At 39.2% G+C, this 20,181-nt stretch overlaps 1 protein-coding gene across 7 annotated transcripts in view; it reads left to right on the forward strand.

Moving 5' to 3' along the window:
* Window positions 1-20,181, forward strand: part of LOC105491702 (TSC22 domain family member 1) — a 145,184-nt gene that overhangs the window by 123,126 nt on the left and 1,877 nt on the right. For 3 of the 7 annotated variants that reach the window (XM_011758285.3, XM_011758288.2, XM_011758292.3), the window contains one exon: window positions 19,444-19,495. In XM_011758285.3, coding sequence (XP_011756587.2) covers window positions 19,444-19,495 — 52 coding nt within the window. Of the gene's footprint in view, window positions 1-2,540; window positions 3,134-18,250; window positions 18,352-18,663; window positions 19,038-19,443; window positions 19,496-20,181 lie in introns of those variants that run through there. The other 4 variants (XM_011758293.3, XM_011758291.2, XM_011758289.3 and 1 more) reach the window with 4 other exon arrangements.

The raw sequence follows: 20,181 nt of genomic DNA on the forward strand, positions 1-20,181 counted from the left end.
AAAAACAAAACTTCTGCCTTTGTCTAGTATGTTTTAGTGGAGGAAGGAAGCCAGTAAACATAGTAACTAAACATAGTAACATAGTAAATATACTAAGTAAATGGGAATGATTTCAGGCTGGAGAAGAATTGCTCCTGGTGTGGGAGTAGAGGATGAGGAGGAGCATAAGGGTTTCAATGGTGTTGATAACTTAGTTTGGGGGGGGGTTGTGGGTGTTTGTTCTACCATTATGCTTCCTAACTTACATATATGTTGTTATATATGTTTAATTTAAATACTGCATTAAAAAATGCTTTCTGTTCCAAGCATACTTCAGTGTTAAAACAGGTTAATCTCTCATTTAATTTAGTTATCCTGATTAGGTAAGAAGCTTGGTTTTAAAGAAAATCTCTTCATATAACGTAACTGGTCTTCCCCTGCTGTCCCCCTCCCCCAGTCTAATTTATTAAAGACAAAGTTTTTTTATAATTAACTCTGTTTTTACTCTCAATATGTATTTGAGGTATTCAGTTTTATGTGTTTGTGCAGAATTACCCTAACTTGGGTTAAGTAATAGGTGATGGAACTTATGCTTTGTCACCAACATCATTTTAATGGCCTTTGCAAAACATCTTGTTTTATTCAAAATAATGCAGCTGAATTTTTAAATATATGTAGTATTTAATTTGGGTAATGGAACAAAGGAATTCATTCCCTCTACACCAGACTAAATTAATAATTTATGTTTTAACTTTACCTTCAAACCAATGCAAAATCATTAAGTAAAAGTGAAGCGTCTTCAATTAAGAGCATTTCTTATTAGAAACACATGTGTAATGTTCTGATCAATCTGTATATTTTAGATATAAATTGTCTGAAGGTGTCTAGCCATGATGACTAGAAGTAACATTTACTATTTTAAGGACAGGTGTCAGTTTTTTATGAAATTAATTGAACTGCTTATTTCTGGGGGGTCTAGAAATAGCCCACTTTTTGGTTCTGCTAGATTACTGAGTCATGCCCTGTACCAAAGCCAACTGACTTGAGTTTGGATCTTGGCTCTGCCATTTATTAAACATATGTCTCCTTAGGTAAGTTGTCTGACCACTCTCAGATTTCTTTATTTATGTTAATGAAAATAACTTTATTGCATCAAGTAATAAATACATACAAAGATATAAACAGTTATTTTCTTCCAGTTTTGATCAACATAAAGTATGCTTCGCTGAAATCTACTGGTAGTCTTAGTTCGAACATTTTGGGTGTTCCGTGTTAGGTTTGGTACGTTGCTCTGCTGTGTTTATAACTTGTGCATTTTTAAAATTGACTTCAGTGCACTAATAGTCATGCATATGTTTATGCAAAAAATAAGTTATATTAAGCAGAAACGAGGACTGGCTACTAAGTGCGCTGTCAGTATTCATTAAAATCCTTATAGTTGTATTAGCTTAACAGAGAACAGTTTGGGTCACAGAAACATATTCAAAAGAGAAGGTTAAAGGGAAACACTGGTATCTTGGAGGCAAACTACAGTTTGCTAAGATAACTTTACATGCACCTTTTAAATCAAGGCTTAAAAAAATAACCTGGATAGTTCCTAACTACTGAAAATGTAAATTCTAATTAACTGCAAAATCTTTTTTCAATCTGTGAGACTGTAGTTCAGAGCCTGGTGAAATGTGAGAGGAAGAACCAACCTGTTAGCATTTTGAAACCAAGAGTTTCATCAGAACAGGGGAGGTGAACCATGACTTCTCATCTTGTAAAAAGATGGAAAACCTTTAAAGCCAAAAGCAGCAAAGATATAGCACTCTGTTCAGTTTCAGCCAAGCACTTATTAACTTCCTAGAGTGAATAATGCCTCGATTTAGTCTCTTTATTCTGTTCTTACTCCACGTAGGCAGGTTTGATGTCTTCCCAACTCTTCAGTGGGGCTCCTGGCTGATCCCAGCTCCCTGGGTGTAGCCTGCGGATGGTGGCCCATAGTCACTCAGCAGCTGGCAGTACTGTGGGGGCATCGCCAGGCTGTCAGAAGGCAAGCAGATGCTCCTAGAGTGCAGTCAAGTTGCTTTGTAAGACATACTTACCCCTCCCTATGAGTAGCCCAGCCAGGCCATGAGGACAGTGGTGGCATGGGGCCCTGTGAGGTGCAGAGGCCCAGGCTCCCTGTGCTCGGGCTCTGGGGGCACAGTGTGCCCTCACCCCGGTGCCCACTGTAGCGTGTCACCCACACATTAGGCAGGGGGGTGGGCACAGAGGAGGCCATCAACTTCAAACCGACTTTTTGACTTTAAAATGAAGAAAAGAATGGTACCTACTGCCTCAGAGTAGTAAAGATTAACTGGGGTATGAGTGTGCAACAGTTTCCTTTTTCAAGTAGTTCCCACCAACTCTGCCCCTCCTTTCTGCTGTACATTGGGGTTGCCTTACAACATCTCACTTTAGTTCCATGACTTGTTAGTTACTTCTGGTTACTTAACCTCATTTGGGTACTTCAGACTTAGTTATGTTATTTGATAGCTTTATATCTTGTTTTGTTCAAAGTTCTCCTCTTCTGTCAGGTCAGACTAAGCTTGTGTCTCCAGCAGTTTGGAATCGACATGAGAGGACCTGGACTGTTTCCATCTATGTCTGTCCCCTGTCCGCTTTCCTGACTGAACAAGTCCCCGATGTGGGGCCGGGAGTGCAAAAGTGGGAAAGCACGGAGGTGTCCTTGCCAGGCAGCCTTTGGTGAGCTTGCAGTCCTCTCCTCGGTCAGCCATGGCGGATGTCATATTTGTGATCAGTGGGATAGATATGGGCACGCAGTGGCCCCAACAGGCCTCACAGGTAAGGGGCTGTGCCCCCTGTAGCTCACTGGGGTCTCCTCAGCCCCTTCCACGATATGGCCTCATGTCACAGTTGACCCTCAGCTGGTGGCTTCATGTCGCATTCTTCTGGATCCCCTCCAGAGCCATTTGCTTAAAGTCTCAATTCATTGGTGAGAAATATGCATGTCATGGTTTGTTTTTCTTTCTCCTAATAACTGCTATTAATTGTGCTCAGTTGAATCGCCCTTTCACTCTGGTAGCAGGCTTCCTTACTAGCATGTCAACCCATTTCTATCACTTTCCAGCTAATTTTGGTCATTTAAACAGTTACTTACCATTTTTTAAACACTCAGTTCTTTGCATTTTGAAATTTGACACTCATGTCAGAATCAAAGCTCTCTTCTCTGCCCACTCTTTCCCTGAAAAGGAGAAAAAGAACCCAGCCTGCTACTGGCACCCTGGAGTGGAGGCTGTTTTTGGCTCTCACATGCATCCCTCGTCTTGGCAGTAGCAGTGCACTCGCATGGAGGTGGGAAGGAAGAACCGAGGGCAGAGTCTCTGTGTCGACTGTGGCAGTGTCCCGCTTCTGTCACGGTTGCAGCTGCCGTCTGTCTCCCTCTGTCTAACGGACTGTCCGTTGGCTCATTCTGTGAGGCTGCCATCCCACATGGGGTTTCTCGAAGGACACATTTGCTGGCTCCGTAGGGTACCTGGCATTGGAGAGCTGACCTGATGTCTTCATTTCCCCGCTCCCTCCACGGTTAAATCACTTTCATTGTCTTGGTCTCCTCGTTAGGTAGAGGCTACTCTCCCATTCGAGGTTCTCGCAGATGCCTCAAGCCTGGCCGCCTCCTGTAGTGTCCACTAGACCCGCGGAAAACTCAGGTGTCTTTGCCATGCCAAATGGCTGCTCCAATGTGTGCGACCGCCCAGCTCTTCCATTTCTTTCCTATATGGATTTCTGAGGTTATCTCATCCACTCCCAAGGAGACTTCCTGCTACCTAACAACTTTTCTTATGCCAGTATTTTCTTATGCTCGACCCCTCCTGAGTTCCAAAACCATATTTCCCACTGCCTAGTAAGTCCTATCAGTGTTATACCCCAGCACCGGTTTACTCCCCTTAGCCTACAGCGTTATTCTGGCTAATGGCATCACCTTCCACCTGTTCACATAATCCAGAAACCTGTGAGTCATCCTGCCTCCCTTACCTCACGCCAGCCAGTTCTGTCAGTTCTATGTCCCAATGTCTTTGAATCCATCCCACTTTTCTCTCTGTCTCCCCTTTGCTCCTTGGTTTTGGCCCTCATTATTTCCTTCCTTTTACCCCCAGTTCCATCTCTTGTAGTCTTGTACATTGTGGTCAGAGTGACCTTGCCAAAACACAAATCCCGTTGCATCATTTGCCTGCTTTAAACCCTATTGTGTGAACCTTCATTGCCCTCAAACTAAAGTCCAGTCTCCCATCACATGGCCTGTGAGGCCCCAGCCTGTCTTGACCTTTTTTCCTTTTACTGCCTTTCTCTTCATCTCCCACTGCTAAACCCCAACCTCCTATTCCCTAGCCACACTCAACTACTGCGAGGTGTCCAAACTCAGCTTGCTGCTTCATGACCCTGGCTTTTGCCTGGCCCTTCTTTTTTCATGGAGTGTTCTCATTCTCTTCGTACCTTGTAGTCTAACTGGACAACTCCTATTTGTTTTTCAACACCCAGAGGGTAAGTCTTCTGCTCTCAGAAGCACTCCCAGGCTGCTTTCTGCTAACCATCATTTTTTATATACACTCACATTATACGAAATATCGTATGTCTTTCTCCCCTTGTTCCCTGCAACTGCCCCCAAGTCACTAAAAGCAAGGATTGTGTCTTACTCATCTTGATAACTGTGGTGCCAAGCCTGAAGTTCCTGGCCTTTCATGGGTGCTCATTGTTAAATAAATGCGGGTAAATCAATAAAGAAATGGCTGAAGAGCTAATGTATAGAAAGTTTTTAAATTCTAGTTTATATCTTTCCGGCTAAGATGTATTATGTTGACCATTTCTTTGACAGTAGTTGGCAGCAGGTTTAAATGCTAAAAAGTGACCCTCATTCTCATTGTAAATTTTTATTTCCCACTTCATTGGCCCCACTCAACACTTGATTATTTTCATCATATTGTCTTCTTACCCTTGTTTAATCGTGGATGAAGGAGAATGTGGCAATGTCCGAATCACACTCAGATGATATGGAAGGAGATCCAAGGTGATGACCACCTAGAGTAAAAATCCTTGGGGTATATTGGGACACCACAGAAGTTCTCAGTGATGTGCTGCTAAAGCCATGTCTCCTATTCCCGGCCACGAGCCTGGGGGACACAGCCTGCCTGCCTTCTTTACAAGTGAGCTTCATTTTCTTTGATCCACTTGGACTTCCTCTAACTCGTCGTCTCACAGCTCTTGAGGGCTTTGCAAGGAACTGCCAGGATTAATGAAAGCACAATTTGAAAATCATCTTTATGCACATTCACTAAATAATGTGTCTGTCAGCAGGTGTGGCTCTGTGCCTGTGGTGAGCCCCCTTCTCTGCCGGGACCTTATCCCAGTGCCTGGAGAGCACCTTCTCAAACTGTAGACCTCACTGGCACTGGGACTGATCTGAGTGCCCCTGCCAGCCTGCCCACCCTCAGAAAGGAAGCTGTGGAGGGGTAGGTCTCACCAAGAGCTCACCATCTCCACTCTAGACTAGGCCCAGAGACCCTGCAGCCAGGCTGCCTGACTCATAAGCAGCGTGGGACTCTGGCTTTGGTTTCCACACAGCCTCCCAGCTTGTTTCTTCATCTGTAAAATGGGTGTTTTTCGATGACTACTGTGGCTCTGTTGAGATCAGCAGAAGGGCGTTTCCCTTTATGATCCCTTTGCTCTTCCAGCTCTAATGTCTTATGCGCGTGCGCACACACACACAGATCTCGAATTTCTGGTGTACACTTCTAGGGCACACTAATATCGAATCAGCATTTGGTTCTATGCTCCATCCAACAGTTGATTAGGTAAACCCTGGACAAAGCACAATAATGCCTTTGGGCCTCCACTTCTAAACCTACAGAATAAGGAAATTAAATGATCTCCAAGGTCCATTTTGCTTTAAAATTCTGAATAGATCAGAGGGTTAAAGAAACCCTCAGACCCCATTTATGTCACAGAGCTGCTGCCCATGGAGGCCATAATACAGAAATGTGTCCCTTGATCGAAGCAGTCAGTGGTATTTATTATACACACACTGTGTCCCCAGCACAGAGAGTCAACTTTGCCAATGTGTTAATGCTTACCTAGGCCTGTACTACATTAGACATTCTGGAGCTGGGTAATATCCTTAAATTTATCTTTACCTTTGTAAATACAACTGTGTAATTGAGCTTCATCTGATTGTTTTAGGGTCACCAAGAGACTGCCTCTAATGGCCCTAAGTGGCTCTGTATGCATAGAAAAGTGGTTAGTCGGTTAGTCTAGTTCCTACCAGCTCCTTTAGGACTGCTTATCGTCGTTGTTTTCTTCTGGAATTTAACAGGAAAATTAGCTTAAAGTAACTAGTTATTTTTAAAAAGCGCTCAAAGCATCTATTTTTCATAGCTGTGCAAAAGTAAAAGAGAAATAATATTCATTTTTCACTTCATGCAAGAACCTCACTTGCATGAGGTTCTCGAAATAGAAAATCATAATCAGGACAACTTTTCACTTCTTCAGATGTTTTATATAGAATATCATTTGGCTTCTAAATCTGTGATTCCTTTTTTGTCTGTGGCTCCAGATTTTCATAATCTACCACTATTAAGCAGAAGTGGTAATTTATGAAGAAATTTGGGTTTGAAATGCTTATTATTTTCATGAAGATAAAAAGTAAAATAAGAATGTTAACCATTTGAGTCCTGTTGCTGAAGGGCATTGAGGGGAGTTGAGACCCATTTCTCTCCCATTGCAGTAGTTCCTCTTAAAGTCTCCCTTACCATCTTAAAAAAACAAAACAAAAAAGCATTGGGTCTTCTTAGCATTATAGATATTCTTTTGGAACTAGTAGTTATGTTAAATAAGGTGAAGACAGCGATGGGAAAACTAAAAATCATGTCTAGAATTGTAACAATTTAAAAGTAATTATAAATGTTTAGAGAGAGAAAAATACAGGAAAAAAATGTATTTACAGAGGGTAAATACATGTGCTATATGTAGATATATATAAATAAAAGATTATATTTAAATCTGTTAGCATTTTGTTAGGACTTTTAAAATTCTCACACTTAAAGCAAGTATTTAATTTTTACACATCTTTTAACGCTAATATGGGATTTAGGAATGATTAATCACCAACAAACTCAACAGGTCTAAGAACAAAGCAAAATTATAGTTAAAAAATTCAAGCCTAGTAATGCATTTTATATAATGATAGAACAATTAGTTATAAAATAGGCATTTTTAGGTCTCTTCGATGACTATATTTAAGTCCTTGTATTATATTTTTCAAAATAGCTTTTGTTCCCTTTTTTTTTCTTTTAGTTTAAAATGTTTTAAATCAAAATACTACATGTAGGCTGGGCATGATGGCTCACGCCTATAATCTCAACACTGGAAGGCCAAGGTGGGAGGACTGCCTGAGCCCAGGAGTTCGAGATCAGCCTGGGCAACATAGCGAGACACTGTCTCTATTTAAAAAAAAAAAAAAAAAAGAAAGGATAGGTATCTAAAGCAGCCAAATTCATAGAAATAGAAATTAGAGTGGCAGTTACCAGGGGCAGGGGAAGGGGGAAATGGGAAGTTATTCAATGGATAGTTTCAGATCTGCAGATGAAAAAGTTCTGAAGATCTATTTCACAATAGTAACAATATGCTTAACACTACTGAGCTATACATTTTAAAATGGTTAATGTGATAAATTTTGTTATGTGTTTTTTACTACAATAAAAAATGATACATGAAAATATAAAGATTAGATAGAATTTTAAAAATTATCAGTTTCTTCTTCTTTTTTTTTTCATCCCAGTCTGCTACTTAGGGGCAGTCATCTTTTCATTTTTTAAGATGTAAATTACATATAGTAAAGTTTCCCTTTTTAGTATACAGCAATAGTGTTGTTTGTTTTGATTCAGGGCATACACGCACAGGTTTGTAATATGGGTATGTTACGTGATGCTGAGTTTTGAGGTTCTAATAATCCCGTTACCCAAGTGGTGAACATGGTACCTGATAGGTAGCCTTTCAGCCCTGGCTCCCCTCCCTCCCCACTTCTTGAGTCTCCAGTGTTTACTGTTCCCATCTTTGAGTTCTACATGTTTGGAAAAACAGTGGGCATATCACCACTACAATTTAGATATGAGACAGTTCCATCACCCACAACAATCCCCCTCCCCTACCCCAAGTTTCTGGGAAATTCTGATCTGGTTTTTGTCTCTATAGTTTTACCTTCTCCAGAATGTCTCATAAATGGAATCATATGATTTGCAATCTTTGAATGCGGTTTCTTTCTCTTACCATACTATATTTGAGATTCATTCAGGTTGTTATGTGTATCAGTAGTTTGTTTCTTTGTATTGCTGAGTATTATTCCATTGTCTAGATGTACTATAGTTTGTTATCCATTCTCCAGTTGAGTGACATTTGGTTTGTTTCTAGTTTGGGATGATTAAAAATAAAGTCACTCTAAGCATTCATGTCCAAATTTTTGTGGTAACATGTTTTCATTTCTCTTGGATAAATAACTTGCATTGTGATTACTGGTTTTTATGGAAACTCTGTGTCTAACTTTATAAATAAGTGTAAAACTCTTCTGCAAAGTGGTTGTACCATTTTGCATTCCCATCATCAATATATGTGTTCCAATTTTTCTGCCTTCTTTTCAGCATTTTGTATTTTCAGGTTTAAAATTTTAAACTATATTTTAGCTATTCTGATAGGTGTGTAGTGGCATATCATGGTTTTAATTTGCATTTCTCTAACAATTAATGGTGTTCAGCATTTTTTCCAGGTACTTATTTACCATCCATGTATCTTTGGTAAAGTGACTGTTCATGTCTTTTGCCCTTTTCTTTTATTGGGTTGTTTGCTTTCTTGCTATTGAGTTTTGAGTTCTTTATATATTCTGGATATAAGTCCTTTATCAGATATGTGACTTGCAGTATTTAATTCTGGTCTATAGTTTGTTTTTTCATTCTTGTAACATGATCTTTCAAAAAACAAGTTTTCATTATGGTAAAAGTACATTTTATCCATTTTTTTTCTTCCATGGATTGTGCTTTTGGTGTCTTACCTAAGAAATCTTTACTGGTTCAGGTTCAAAAGATTTCTCTTATGTTTTCTTATAGAAGTTTTATAGGTTGGGATTTTACAGTTAGGTCTATGATCCATTTTAAGTTAATATTTCATATGGTGTAAAGAATGGATCAGTTGTATTTGTTTTTTGCAGTTGTTCCAGTACCATTTGCTGAAGATTTTTCTGAATTGCTTTACATATTTGTGGAAAATCGATTTGCTGCATATGTGTGTGTGTGTGTGTGTGTGTGTGTGTGTGTGTGTGTGTGTATCTTTGACTAATCTGTTTTGTTCCGTTACTCTATGTCCTTTTACTAGCACCACACTATGGTGATGCAAGTAGCTTTACAGAAAATCTTGAGATCTGGTAATGGGAGTTCTTCAGCTTTGTTCTTTTTCAAAAATTGTTTCAATTATTCTAGTTTCTTAGCTTTTATACATAAATTTTAGAATCACTTTGTCATTTTCAATAAAATGTCTTAAAATTTTGATAGGGATTATACTGAATCTATACGGTAGCTGGGAAGTGTGGAATTGATAGCTTAATGATATTATCTTCTAATCCACAGATGGAGTATCTTGTCATTTGCCAGGTGCTCTTTGATTTCTTTCAGCAATGTTTTATAGTTTTCAGCATAGAGCTCTTCTACATATTTTCTTAGATTTATACCTATTTCATGTATTTTTGTTTTAAAATTTCACTTTGTGTTCATTGCTGGTATATAGAAATATATTTGATATTTGTACATTGAAATTCTAGCTCATGACCTCGAGAAACTTGTATCTTGTTAGTTCTAATAATTTATTTGCAGATTTTTGGGGGAGTGTCCACATAGATAGTCATGTTATCTGTGAATAGGTTTTTTTTTTTTTTTCTTTCTAGTCTGGATGACTTTTATTCTTTTTCTTGCCTTATTGCCTGGCTGTTATCTTCAGTATGATGTTGAATAGGAATGCTGAGAGTAGACTCTTGCCTTGTTTCTAGCCTTAGGGGGAAACCATTCATTCTTTTACTGTTACATATGATGTCTGCTGAATGTTTTTTGTAGATGCCCCTTATCAGGTTGAGGAAGTTTCCTTCAATTCCTATTTTGCTTAAAGTTTTTCTCTTTTCCTTTTTAAAAAATCATGAATGGATGGTGATTTTGTCAAATGCTTTTTTTTTTTTTTTGCATATAATGAGATTATATTTTTTCTTTTTAGTCTGTTGATAGGGTGAATTACATGATTTTTGAATGTTTACTTTGCATTCCCAGGATAAATGCCATTTGTTAATAATATATTACTCTTTTTATATATAGTTGGATTTGATTTGCTAAAATTTTGTTAAGAACTTTTGCATCTATGTTTATTAGAGCTATTAGTCTGTAGTTTTTCTTTTTTATAATGTCTTTATCTGGCTTTAGTGTTAAGGGAGTGCTGGCCTCATAGAATGAGTTGTAAAGTGGTTTTTAAAAATTTTCTCTCTTTAGTCTTGTGGAAGAGTTTGTATAGAATTGGTGTTATTTCTTTCTTTAAATATTTAGTGGAATTTACCAGTGAAACCATTTGAGCTTGAGGTTCTCTTTATAGAGAGTTTAAACTATAAATTCAATTTTGTAAATACATACGGGACTATTCAAGTTACCTTTTTCTTCTCATGTGAGTTTTGGTAGTTTGTGTCTTTATAAGAATTTGTCCATTTTTGTTTAAATTGTTAAATTTATTGAAATAAATTTTGATATGCCTTGTTTTTATTTTCATTCAGTGCAAAATATTTCCTAATTTTCCTTTTGATTGCTTATTTGACACATGGGTTACTTAGATGTGTGTATTTTTTCCCCAAGTATTTGGAAATTTTTCAGATAATCTCATGTTATTGATTTCTAATTTAATTATATTGTAGTCAGAGAACATAATGATAAAATCGACCTTTTATCATTATGTAATGACCTTTATTCTTTATAATATTCTTTGCACTGCAGTCTACTTCGAATAATATAGCCACCTCAGCTTTCTTTTATTGTTAACATGGCATATCTTCTTCCATATTCTTATTGTACCTATTTGTGTTTTTATATTTAAAGTATATTTCTTATAGGCAGCATATAGTTGTGTCTTGGTTTTTCATGCAAACTGGCAATATCTGCCTTTTAATTGAGGTGCTTAATTGAGACCATTTATATTTAATGTGATTATTGTTTTCTTTTCTTTTTCTTCTTTTTTTTTTTTTTTGAGACAAAGTCTTGCTCTGTTCGCCAGGCTGCAGTGCAGTAGTGCAATCTCAACTCACTGCAACCTCTGCCTCCCGGGTTCAAGCAATTCTCCTGCCTCAGCCCTCCCAAGTAGCTGGGATTACAGGCATGCACCACCAGGCACGGCTAATTTTTGTATTTTTAGTAGAGATGGGTTTTTACCATGTTGGCCAGGCTGGTCTTGAACTTAAGTGACCCACCCACCTGGGCTTCCCAAAGTGCTGAGATTACAGGTGTGAGCTACCACGCCCAGCCTAATGTGATTATTGATACAGTTGGTTTAAATCTGCTATCTTGGTATTCATTTTTTATTCTATTATTTATTCCCCTTTTCCTCTTATTCTGCTTTCTTTTAGATTATACATTTTTTATGATTCCATTTTATCCTCTTGTGTTAGCTTGTTAGATTTACAGTTTATAGCATACATCTTTAACTTATCATAATGTACTCAGCAGTATACTTCCCTTCCCCCTTCTTAGCCCTTGTTCTATCTTTGTCATACATTTACATCTACATATTGTAGTATACTCCCATACATTGTTATTTTTGGCTTTAAACAGTCAATGATTATTATAGACAGAGCCTCAGTATGTTGCCCAGGATGGCCTCAAACTCCTAGCTAGGCTCAAGTGGTTCTCCCACCTCAGCCTCTTGAGAAGCTGGGACTACAGGTATGTGGCACTACACCTGGCAACAGTCGGTTATCTTAGATGTAAATAGTAAGGGGGAGAAGTTTTTGTATTTAACCATTAGTTATCATTTCTGGTGCTCTTCATTCTCTTGCATAGATCTAGTTTTTTCATCTGGTATCATTTTCCTTCTGTCTGAAGGAGTTACAGTGATGAATCCTTCCAGCTTTGTGTGTCTGAAAAGTCTTAATTTCACCTTAAATTTCTGAAAGATGTTTTCACTGGGCATAGAATTACAGATTGACAGGGTTTTGTTTTGTTTTTTTTCTTTCAGTTAAAGATGTTGCTGCACTGTCTTCTGTCTAGCATTGTTTCCAACCAGAAGTCAGCTATCATTCTTATCTTTGTTGCTCTGTACATAACCTAGTTTTTTTCCTCTGGCTGCTTCTGAGATTTTATCACTGATAGTAAGCAATCTGATTATGATACACCTTGTAGACTTGTTCACAGTTCTCATTTGGGGTTTAGCTTCTTGGATCTGTAGGTTATTGTTTTAATAAAATGTGAGGAAAATTACCATTATTTCTTAAAATGTTTTCTCTCCTTTTTTTTTTTTTTTTTTTTTTAGGGACTTCGCTACAGATATATTTGGTTGCTTGAAACTGTCCCACAGCTTATTGACACTTTGTTCTTTTTTTGATTTGTTTTTCTTTTGTTTATTTGTTTGTTTTTTGAGTCTCGCTCTGTGGCCCAGGCTGGAGTGCAGTGGTACAATCTCAGCTCACTCCAACCTCCGCCTCCTGGGTTCAAGCAATTCTCCAGCCTCAGCCTCCCGAGTAGCTGGGATTACAGGTGCGTGCCACCACACCTGACTATTTTATATTTTTAGTAGAGACGGGGTTTCGCCATATTGGCCAGGCTTGTCTCGAACTCCTGACCTAAAGAGATCCACCTGCCTTGGCCTCCCAAAGTGCTGGGATTACAGTCGTGAGCCACCACACCTGGCCGATTTGTTCTTTTGATTCAATATTTCTTCTGTGTTCTATTTTGGATTGCTCATATATCACTAATACTACTTCTGCCCTATCGAATCTACTGTTAATCTCATCTAGTGTATTTTTCTTCTCAAATATTGTATTTTTCACCTTGATAATTTAATTTAGGTTTTCTAACATTTCTCACACCTGTCCTTAATATGCTAATGTTTTCATCTACTTTCTTGAACATATGAAATATAGTTATAACTGTTTTTAATGTTCCTGTCTATAAATCATCTTTGTCATATCTGGGTCATTTTGATTAATTTTTCTCCTCATGAGTCATATTTCCCTGCTTGTTTATATGCCTGGTACTTTTTATTGGATGCCAGACATTGTGAATTATTGGATGCTAGAGACTTTATTAAATATTCTTGAGCTTTGTTTTGAGAGAAAATTAAGTTACTTGGAAACAGTTTGACCTTTCAGGGCTTCCTTTTAAACTGCTTTATGTAGGACCAAAACACCCTTCAGTCTAGGACTCATTTTTCCCTTAAATGAGTCCTAGACTGAAGGGAATTAGAATTCTTCTAAGCATTCAGAAGGAGACTTAGGCAGTATCCTTCTGAATATCTGATGTCCCTGTTTACAGAGTTTTTTCATTTAGGCTGGTGGGTGGTAATACCAACTGTGCCTACCCTATGTGATTTCTGAAAATTGTTCTGCCTGCTGCTTTTTGGTGGTTCTCTCCCAAGCCTCTGGTAGTTTCCTACATGCAGGTGTGGTAAGGACTCTGCTGAAGCCTGGAAGCAGGAAAAGTGCCGATCTCTATAAACCTTTTAAAGAGTGTGTGTGTGTGTGTGTGTGTGTGTGTGTGTTTTAATCAAAATACATGTACATACCCAAAGAGCAAATAGAATGAATAGGAAAAAAAATAGCAGTTCCCTTTTTTCACTCATCTAGTCGGTGCCTTAGACACAGCCACTTTTAAATTTTAGTTGTTTTTTCTCGTCTTTACCTCCACATTTCTATGTAATATATTTATACTTACACTATTTCTTGGTTTTTCCATTTTAGATTTTAGGTAATCAAGTTGTAGTAGAATAGGATTTAGCACTTCTAAACCATTCCTGCCATGCAATTTTTCTTCCTGTTACCTCCTCAATAAAGTTAACTTTTTAAAGGTAAATCCATAAAAAAATGAAAAAATAATATGGGTCATGTAGATTTTATTTATGAGTATTCCATGTTTTCTTCCTTGCTCTGTTTTCAAACTGCTTTGAGCTTATCTAATTGTTCCATTAGATCTGTCATATACCTATCAGTAGCTCCCCTGTGCCCTGCAAATGCTTAGATGTGTTAGATAATCTGTGTGTTCATTAGCACGGAAGCTCTCCCTCCTGGAGTTCTCCATCTTCCCTTACCATTGCAGACCAGGTACAGACCAGCTGCAGCCTGGGCTTGTCCAGCAGCAGTCCCCCTGAGATCTCCCTGGACTTCAGCCTGATGATTCCCTTCCTTTCCTCCAGTATCTGAGTTCCTGGTTCCTATTTCCCATGCCTGCCTTTTTTCTTGATTTGCTCCTCCATTTTGGTGTCTGCAGTATCTAAAAATGTTTTAATTCTACCTTTACCCTCAAATGATGATTTGGCCAAATAAAGAATTCTGGATAAAAAACTCTTTACTCTCAGAATTTTAAAGACATTTCCTTCATCTTTTTCTGGCTGCCAGCAAAGTGGTTCTGTTGCTAGTCCCTGTGTTTGTAACTTGTTTCTTCCATTTGGAAGCTTTTAGGATTTTCTCTGTCTGCCTAGTGATTAAGGTTTCAGGGTGGTGTGCTTCAGTGGAGGGCTTTTTCATTTCTTGTGGTGGGCATTTGGTCATCTCATTTAACTGGAGACTTGTGTCCTTCAGTTCTGGAACAATTCTTAAATTATTTGATAATTCTCTTCCATCTGTTCTCTCTCTAAAATAGAAATGCATTCTATTTTGATGTTGGACCTCCTAGATTTATCCCTTAAGTTTCTCTTCCGATTCTTTGTTTGTTTTTGAGACAGAGCCTTGCCCTGTTGCTCAGGCTGGAGTGCAATGATGCAATCTCAGCTCACTGCAACCTCTGCCTCCCGGGTTCAAGCAATTCTTCATCAGCCTCTCCCCAGTAACTGGGATTATAGACATGTGCCACCACGTCAGCTTATTTATTTATTTATTTATTTATTTATTTATTTATTTATTTATTTTAAAGTATAGACAGGGGTTTACCATGTTGGCAAGGCTGGTCTTGAACTCCTGACCTCAAGTGATCTGCCCACCTCACCCTCTCAAAGTGCTGGGATTACAGGCATGAGCCACTGCGCTCGCCTGTTCTTTTTGGAAGCTTTTTCCAACCAGCCTTTCTGTGGAGATAAGGAAATGTAAAATGTGGTTGAATTTAACAGCCATTTCTTTGGCATTTCTTCTTGTTTTGACAGTGGGTGGGACCCGACACTAAAACATTATTTGTTGTTTATCTACCATTCACATTTAACTGATAGTCCTGTAGTTTCATTTGTTAAACCTGGTAAGTATATTCCCACGCCTAGTGAGAGTAAACTAGAAAAAGGGAGGTGACGTGGGAGTCCTTAGACAGGAGTGATTTGGTCAGGTACAGGGTAATGTGCCTTTGCTTCTTTCCTGGCAGTTGTTTTAGATTTGCAAGGAGTTTGGACAGGGGGAGAAAGAGGTTACTCTACTTGAGTGCTGAATCTCTGACTGTACCTGTGTTGGCCAAGTCAGATCAAGTTTGGAAGAAAAGCACTTGTTATAGGAACCAGAAACACTCAGGCCCGTTCCTCTTTTCCTATCCTGTCATGCTTGCTACCAATATGCAGTGGCGGTTGAATTGGAGTCTATGTAAAAAGGCTCTTAGGCAGACAACAACAGAAAATACCTCAATCTCATTAGTTGTCCAGGCTGTTTAATGTGTATGAGTTCCCACTGGGGTGGTACCTCCTGATCTTTGCTCAGTCCTGAAATGGACTTATATGGTCCATGACTTTAAGGATCTCTCCTGGAAGCCTTGTAGTGTTTTTCTCTGCCCTGTCAGCAAGTCTTAGCTCTGACGAGGCACCAGACATATGGATCGTTTGTCTTGCAATTAGAAGAGCCTTTGAACGTAATTCTAGCCATTTGTGCCACAGACATTTCTGATCCCAGGGTTTTCCCTCCATGTAGCTTTCCATTTCCTTTGCCTTCTTTTTCAAATTATCTTTTCAGTTTTCATACAAAAGTCTAGTTTTAAAGGAATCTAGCATATTTATGTGAAATATATGAAAAGATTAGATTGCTAATCATTTTATTAGTTGCAAATCCTTTGGCTCAACAAATTCTCCAGAAGTGTGCACACACACATACATGTTCAAGGATGTATGTAGAAGGATGTTTCTTGCAATTTTATTTAAAATATCCAAGTAGTAACAATAACTGTAATGTACTTCAATAGGGAAATGGGTTAGACTATGGTTGCTTCTCTTGCTTGATACAATGGATGATCAGTTAAAATGATTGAAATAAAAACAGCTTTCTGTTTATGTTGAAGAACAGCATGAATAAATTCAGTTAATTTAGTAATTTTTTAATACTCAAGCGGGAATTTAAAAATTTTTTATATGACCTTAGAGTTTTGTTTTTTAAAGCTCTTTTTATAGCTTAAATGATGCTTTAATACCGTTTTTTCGTGAAGTTGGCATTCAGTTAAAATATGTACATGGAATTTAGCATACAAATAGTTTTAGGTATAGCTTTAACTTTCAAAATATAGAAACTATGATGCAGTAAATAATATTCTGGTTAGCATTCATAGACTTAGGGGCCACATGCCTGCTTCCCAAATAATTATGATTTCCAAGCTTATACTTAGTCTCTTTTTATTGGAAATGGATATCTTTTTAAAAAAAAATAAGCATCATATGAGTTAATATGTTTAATTTTTATAAATTATAAATATGCTAACAATTACTGTTATTTAAAAGCCAAACCTTAAAATTTGGAGAATATGAACCTTTCAGTAAAAAGGGAATCTCACGCTTTATAGTTAGTCCCACTTTGGTTTTTAACCCAAAAGAGAATTGTGGTCTTCATCATCTACTGCGCTCACCAGATCTGGTCTGGTTCCTAATTACTTTGGACAGTTTCTGAAAACCAAATCCACCTACCCACACTATCAGCATTGAGTTAAAAATTGTCTAAATGGCTCTGATGGCAATTTTAGGAAGGGATGCTGCTTGAGGAAAGATGCTTATTTGGGAGAGAAGACTGTGTGTGTTTGTGCATGTGCGTGTATTACATATATATGTTCTACGGTCAGATTTTATGTTGGAATTACTTGTGATGAGACAATTTTATCTACAGATTAGAGGTCTCCCCAAGTACTTTGTAGATTTTTTGGATTTTATATTATCATGCCATTAGAGGGCAGTATTGTAGAGGTTAAGTTTTCTTTCTCGCATGTATTGACTTGCAAACTGTTTATGTTATAATCAAGTAAACTTCAGGGCTTAGATTTCTAGTATATTAAGTTGTAGCCTTAATTGATGCATCCCTGAAAGTATTTTAAATTAATATAGGAAATTTTGAAAGGGTTAAGCTATTTTATTCCCACATCTCTTGATTTTGGTTTGGAGAAGAGATTTGGTCAGTGTGGCCAAGAGGATGAAACAGAGGTGAGCCTACAGCATCTATTGGCTGCTTAACTATTTTTAACCACGATTATATCCTCCTTTTTCTGGTTCTGGACACGCAAATGGGCAAAGAGACTAACTTCAAGGATTTGTGTGCTTTGAATACATACTTGACCATATTTCAATCCCTCTGATGTAAGAAGGCGCACAGGATTGAGGGACTGAGTCTTAGAGGAATTGTTACTCAGCTTCCAAAAACGTGCCTTAGGGACTTACTAAAAATAGATCTATGTGGAATTCAACCTGTGGATTGACTTTTCTAGGTCTAAATAGAAGAAGGCATATTTAATTACTGGGGAGAAGGTGCTAATAGGGAGATATGATTTTAAGGTTTGTGGCTCTGGGGGCTTTTTGGGAAGATCCTGGATTTTATCTGGAGTCTTTCCCTCATGCCTAGCAAAGAATATATAATGTTTTTTGTTTTGTTTCCATAAAACAAAAGGTAGTATCTCTCAAAGAGTAAATGTGATTTTTTTTCCCTCTAAAATTAAAAAAATAGTATGATCGCAGGATGATTATCCTTAAAAATAAAACCGTCTATAAAATCCTCCCAGTACCGCTGCCGGTAAGAACTAGATAATTGAAATCAAGACACTCGAGCTCTTGCAAGTCTTACAGTGGTGGGACTGGGCATGCCCAGTAGCTCAGACGGTTCTGGTTGCAAATAGGAAGCTTTCGCCGTTCAGCAGCCGCGGGACACAGCTCCGGGGTCGGGGTCTGACTCCCTTAAACGTAAGCACGTGCGGGGGCCCCTATAGTATTTTTCAGGGACCCTTCACATTTTCTGCCGAAGCAGTGGCCCAGTGTTCTGAGGCCGCCCTGGAAACCTCTGGGCCCAGCACCCCACTCCCTCTGAGCACGGCCCTCGCCAGGCCAGCCCACCCCACGAGCGGGATCCGGAGAATGGGGGCGGAGGTGGGGGTGGGGGGAGGCGGGGAAGCAGAGAAGCGGGAGGACCAGGAAGGGAGAAGGGGAAGGGAGAAGGGGGCGGTCCCAGTGGCGTGCCGGCCAATCGGCGCAGCTCTTTCCTGCATATATTTTGCACTAAGACCGGGAGTCCTGGTCTAGAGCTGAGTGGAGCCCGGCTGCGGATCTGGGAAGCGGCTCTGCACGGCACTGGGATCTGCATATTCCTGGGATCACGAAGCCCCAGAAGCTGGGTTTCTTTAAATTAGGGCTGCCGTTTTCTGTTTCTCCCTGGGCTGCGGAAAGCCAGAAGATTTTTATCTAGCTTATACAAGGCTGCTGGTGTTCCCTCTTTTTTTCCACGAGGGTGTTTTTGGCTGCAATTGCATGAAATCCCAATGGTGTAGACCAGTGGCGATGGATCTAGGAGTTTACCAACTGAGACATTTTTCAATTTCTTTCTTGTCATCCTTGCTGGGGACTGAAAACGCTTCTGTGAGACTTGATAATAGGTAAATGTCGGCTAGGATAGTTTCTTTAAATTTATTCGTGGGATACTTACAATAATACAGGTGAAAGATAGCCAGGAGAATTCCTTTGTCCATTGCTGAGAGATTATGGTGACATGGATGTTGCTTTTCGATATGTTTAGAATAACCTTATTTTTTCAAATCTGGCCAGAGAACAGGCTTTCCCCACATTATGTAATTTAGTCCTTTGTGGCTTACTAAAATAGGGAGATGCCTGGATATTCGTTAGTAAGAAAGGGGCTGGCATTTCCTGGAGGGTGATACATTACATAGTGTTAAAGAATATTCAAAATATGATGCTAGCAATATCACAAAATTGCAAGATCCTTTTTATCTTGGACGCTTAAGATACCATTTATCGATGACCTTTTTCCCTCCTCTTTTTCAGCTCCTCTGGTGCAAGTGTGGTAGCTATTGACAACAAAATCGAGCAAGCTATGGTATGTACTGATGAAAAATCATTTATAGTAAATGTGGGCACAGCACAAAAATAAGATGTTTCGTGGAACCAGGGCATCCCTAAGTTCAGATGATGTCGATTGCTCTTGATGCGCGTAGAAATGCCGGCGCTGTCTCCATTCGGCCAGCGTGGAGCCACCTAACACGGCAGCCGTGGAGGGAGAAAGGGGCCCTGCGGGTAGTAAATAGTCTCCTTCCCGGGACTGGTTTCACACAAGGGGATTTTCTCACGGTGACCCTTTTTGCTGGGGATTTATTAGGGAAGCAAGCGCTGGCCCAGTGTCTCCTTCGGCTGGTCGTGAGCACATCTTTAGCGATGTGGCTTTACTAGGAATCCTAACATTTTACTAGGGAGCCGGGAGGTGGGGAGGGCCCCAGAAGTCGGGATCCTGGGTAAGGGCCTTCTAGACGGTGCACAAACGGGTCCCCGGTGGCGCGGGCTCCTGCACAATGAAGAAGAATCGGAGAAAAGTTTTGTTTTCTTAGCCTGCGCCTGGATTTCTCCTATTTTTTATTTCCGCCTTGGCCGTTCTTTGTTATTGGAGCAGCGCCTGTGGCTCTTCTCACGGGATTCTCTGCCCACTGTTGCTAGGCAAACTCTGAACCTTTAATTCGGAGCTATAAATAACTCGGGCTCCCATTGGCTGCGACGTCTACCCAGGTTTCT

This window comes from Macaca nemestrina, chromosome 16, assembly GCF_043159975.1.
Source record: "Macaca nemestrina isolate mMacNem1 chromosome 16, mMacNem.hap1, whole genome shotgun sequence".
NCBI lineage: Eukaryota > Metazoa > Chordata > Mammalia > Primates > Cercopithecidae > Macaca > Macaca nemestrina.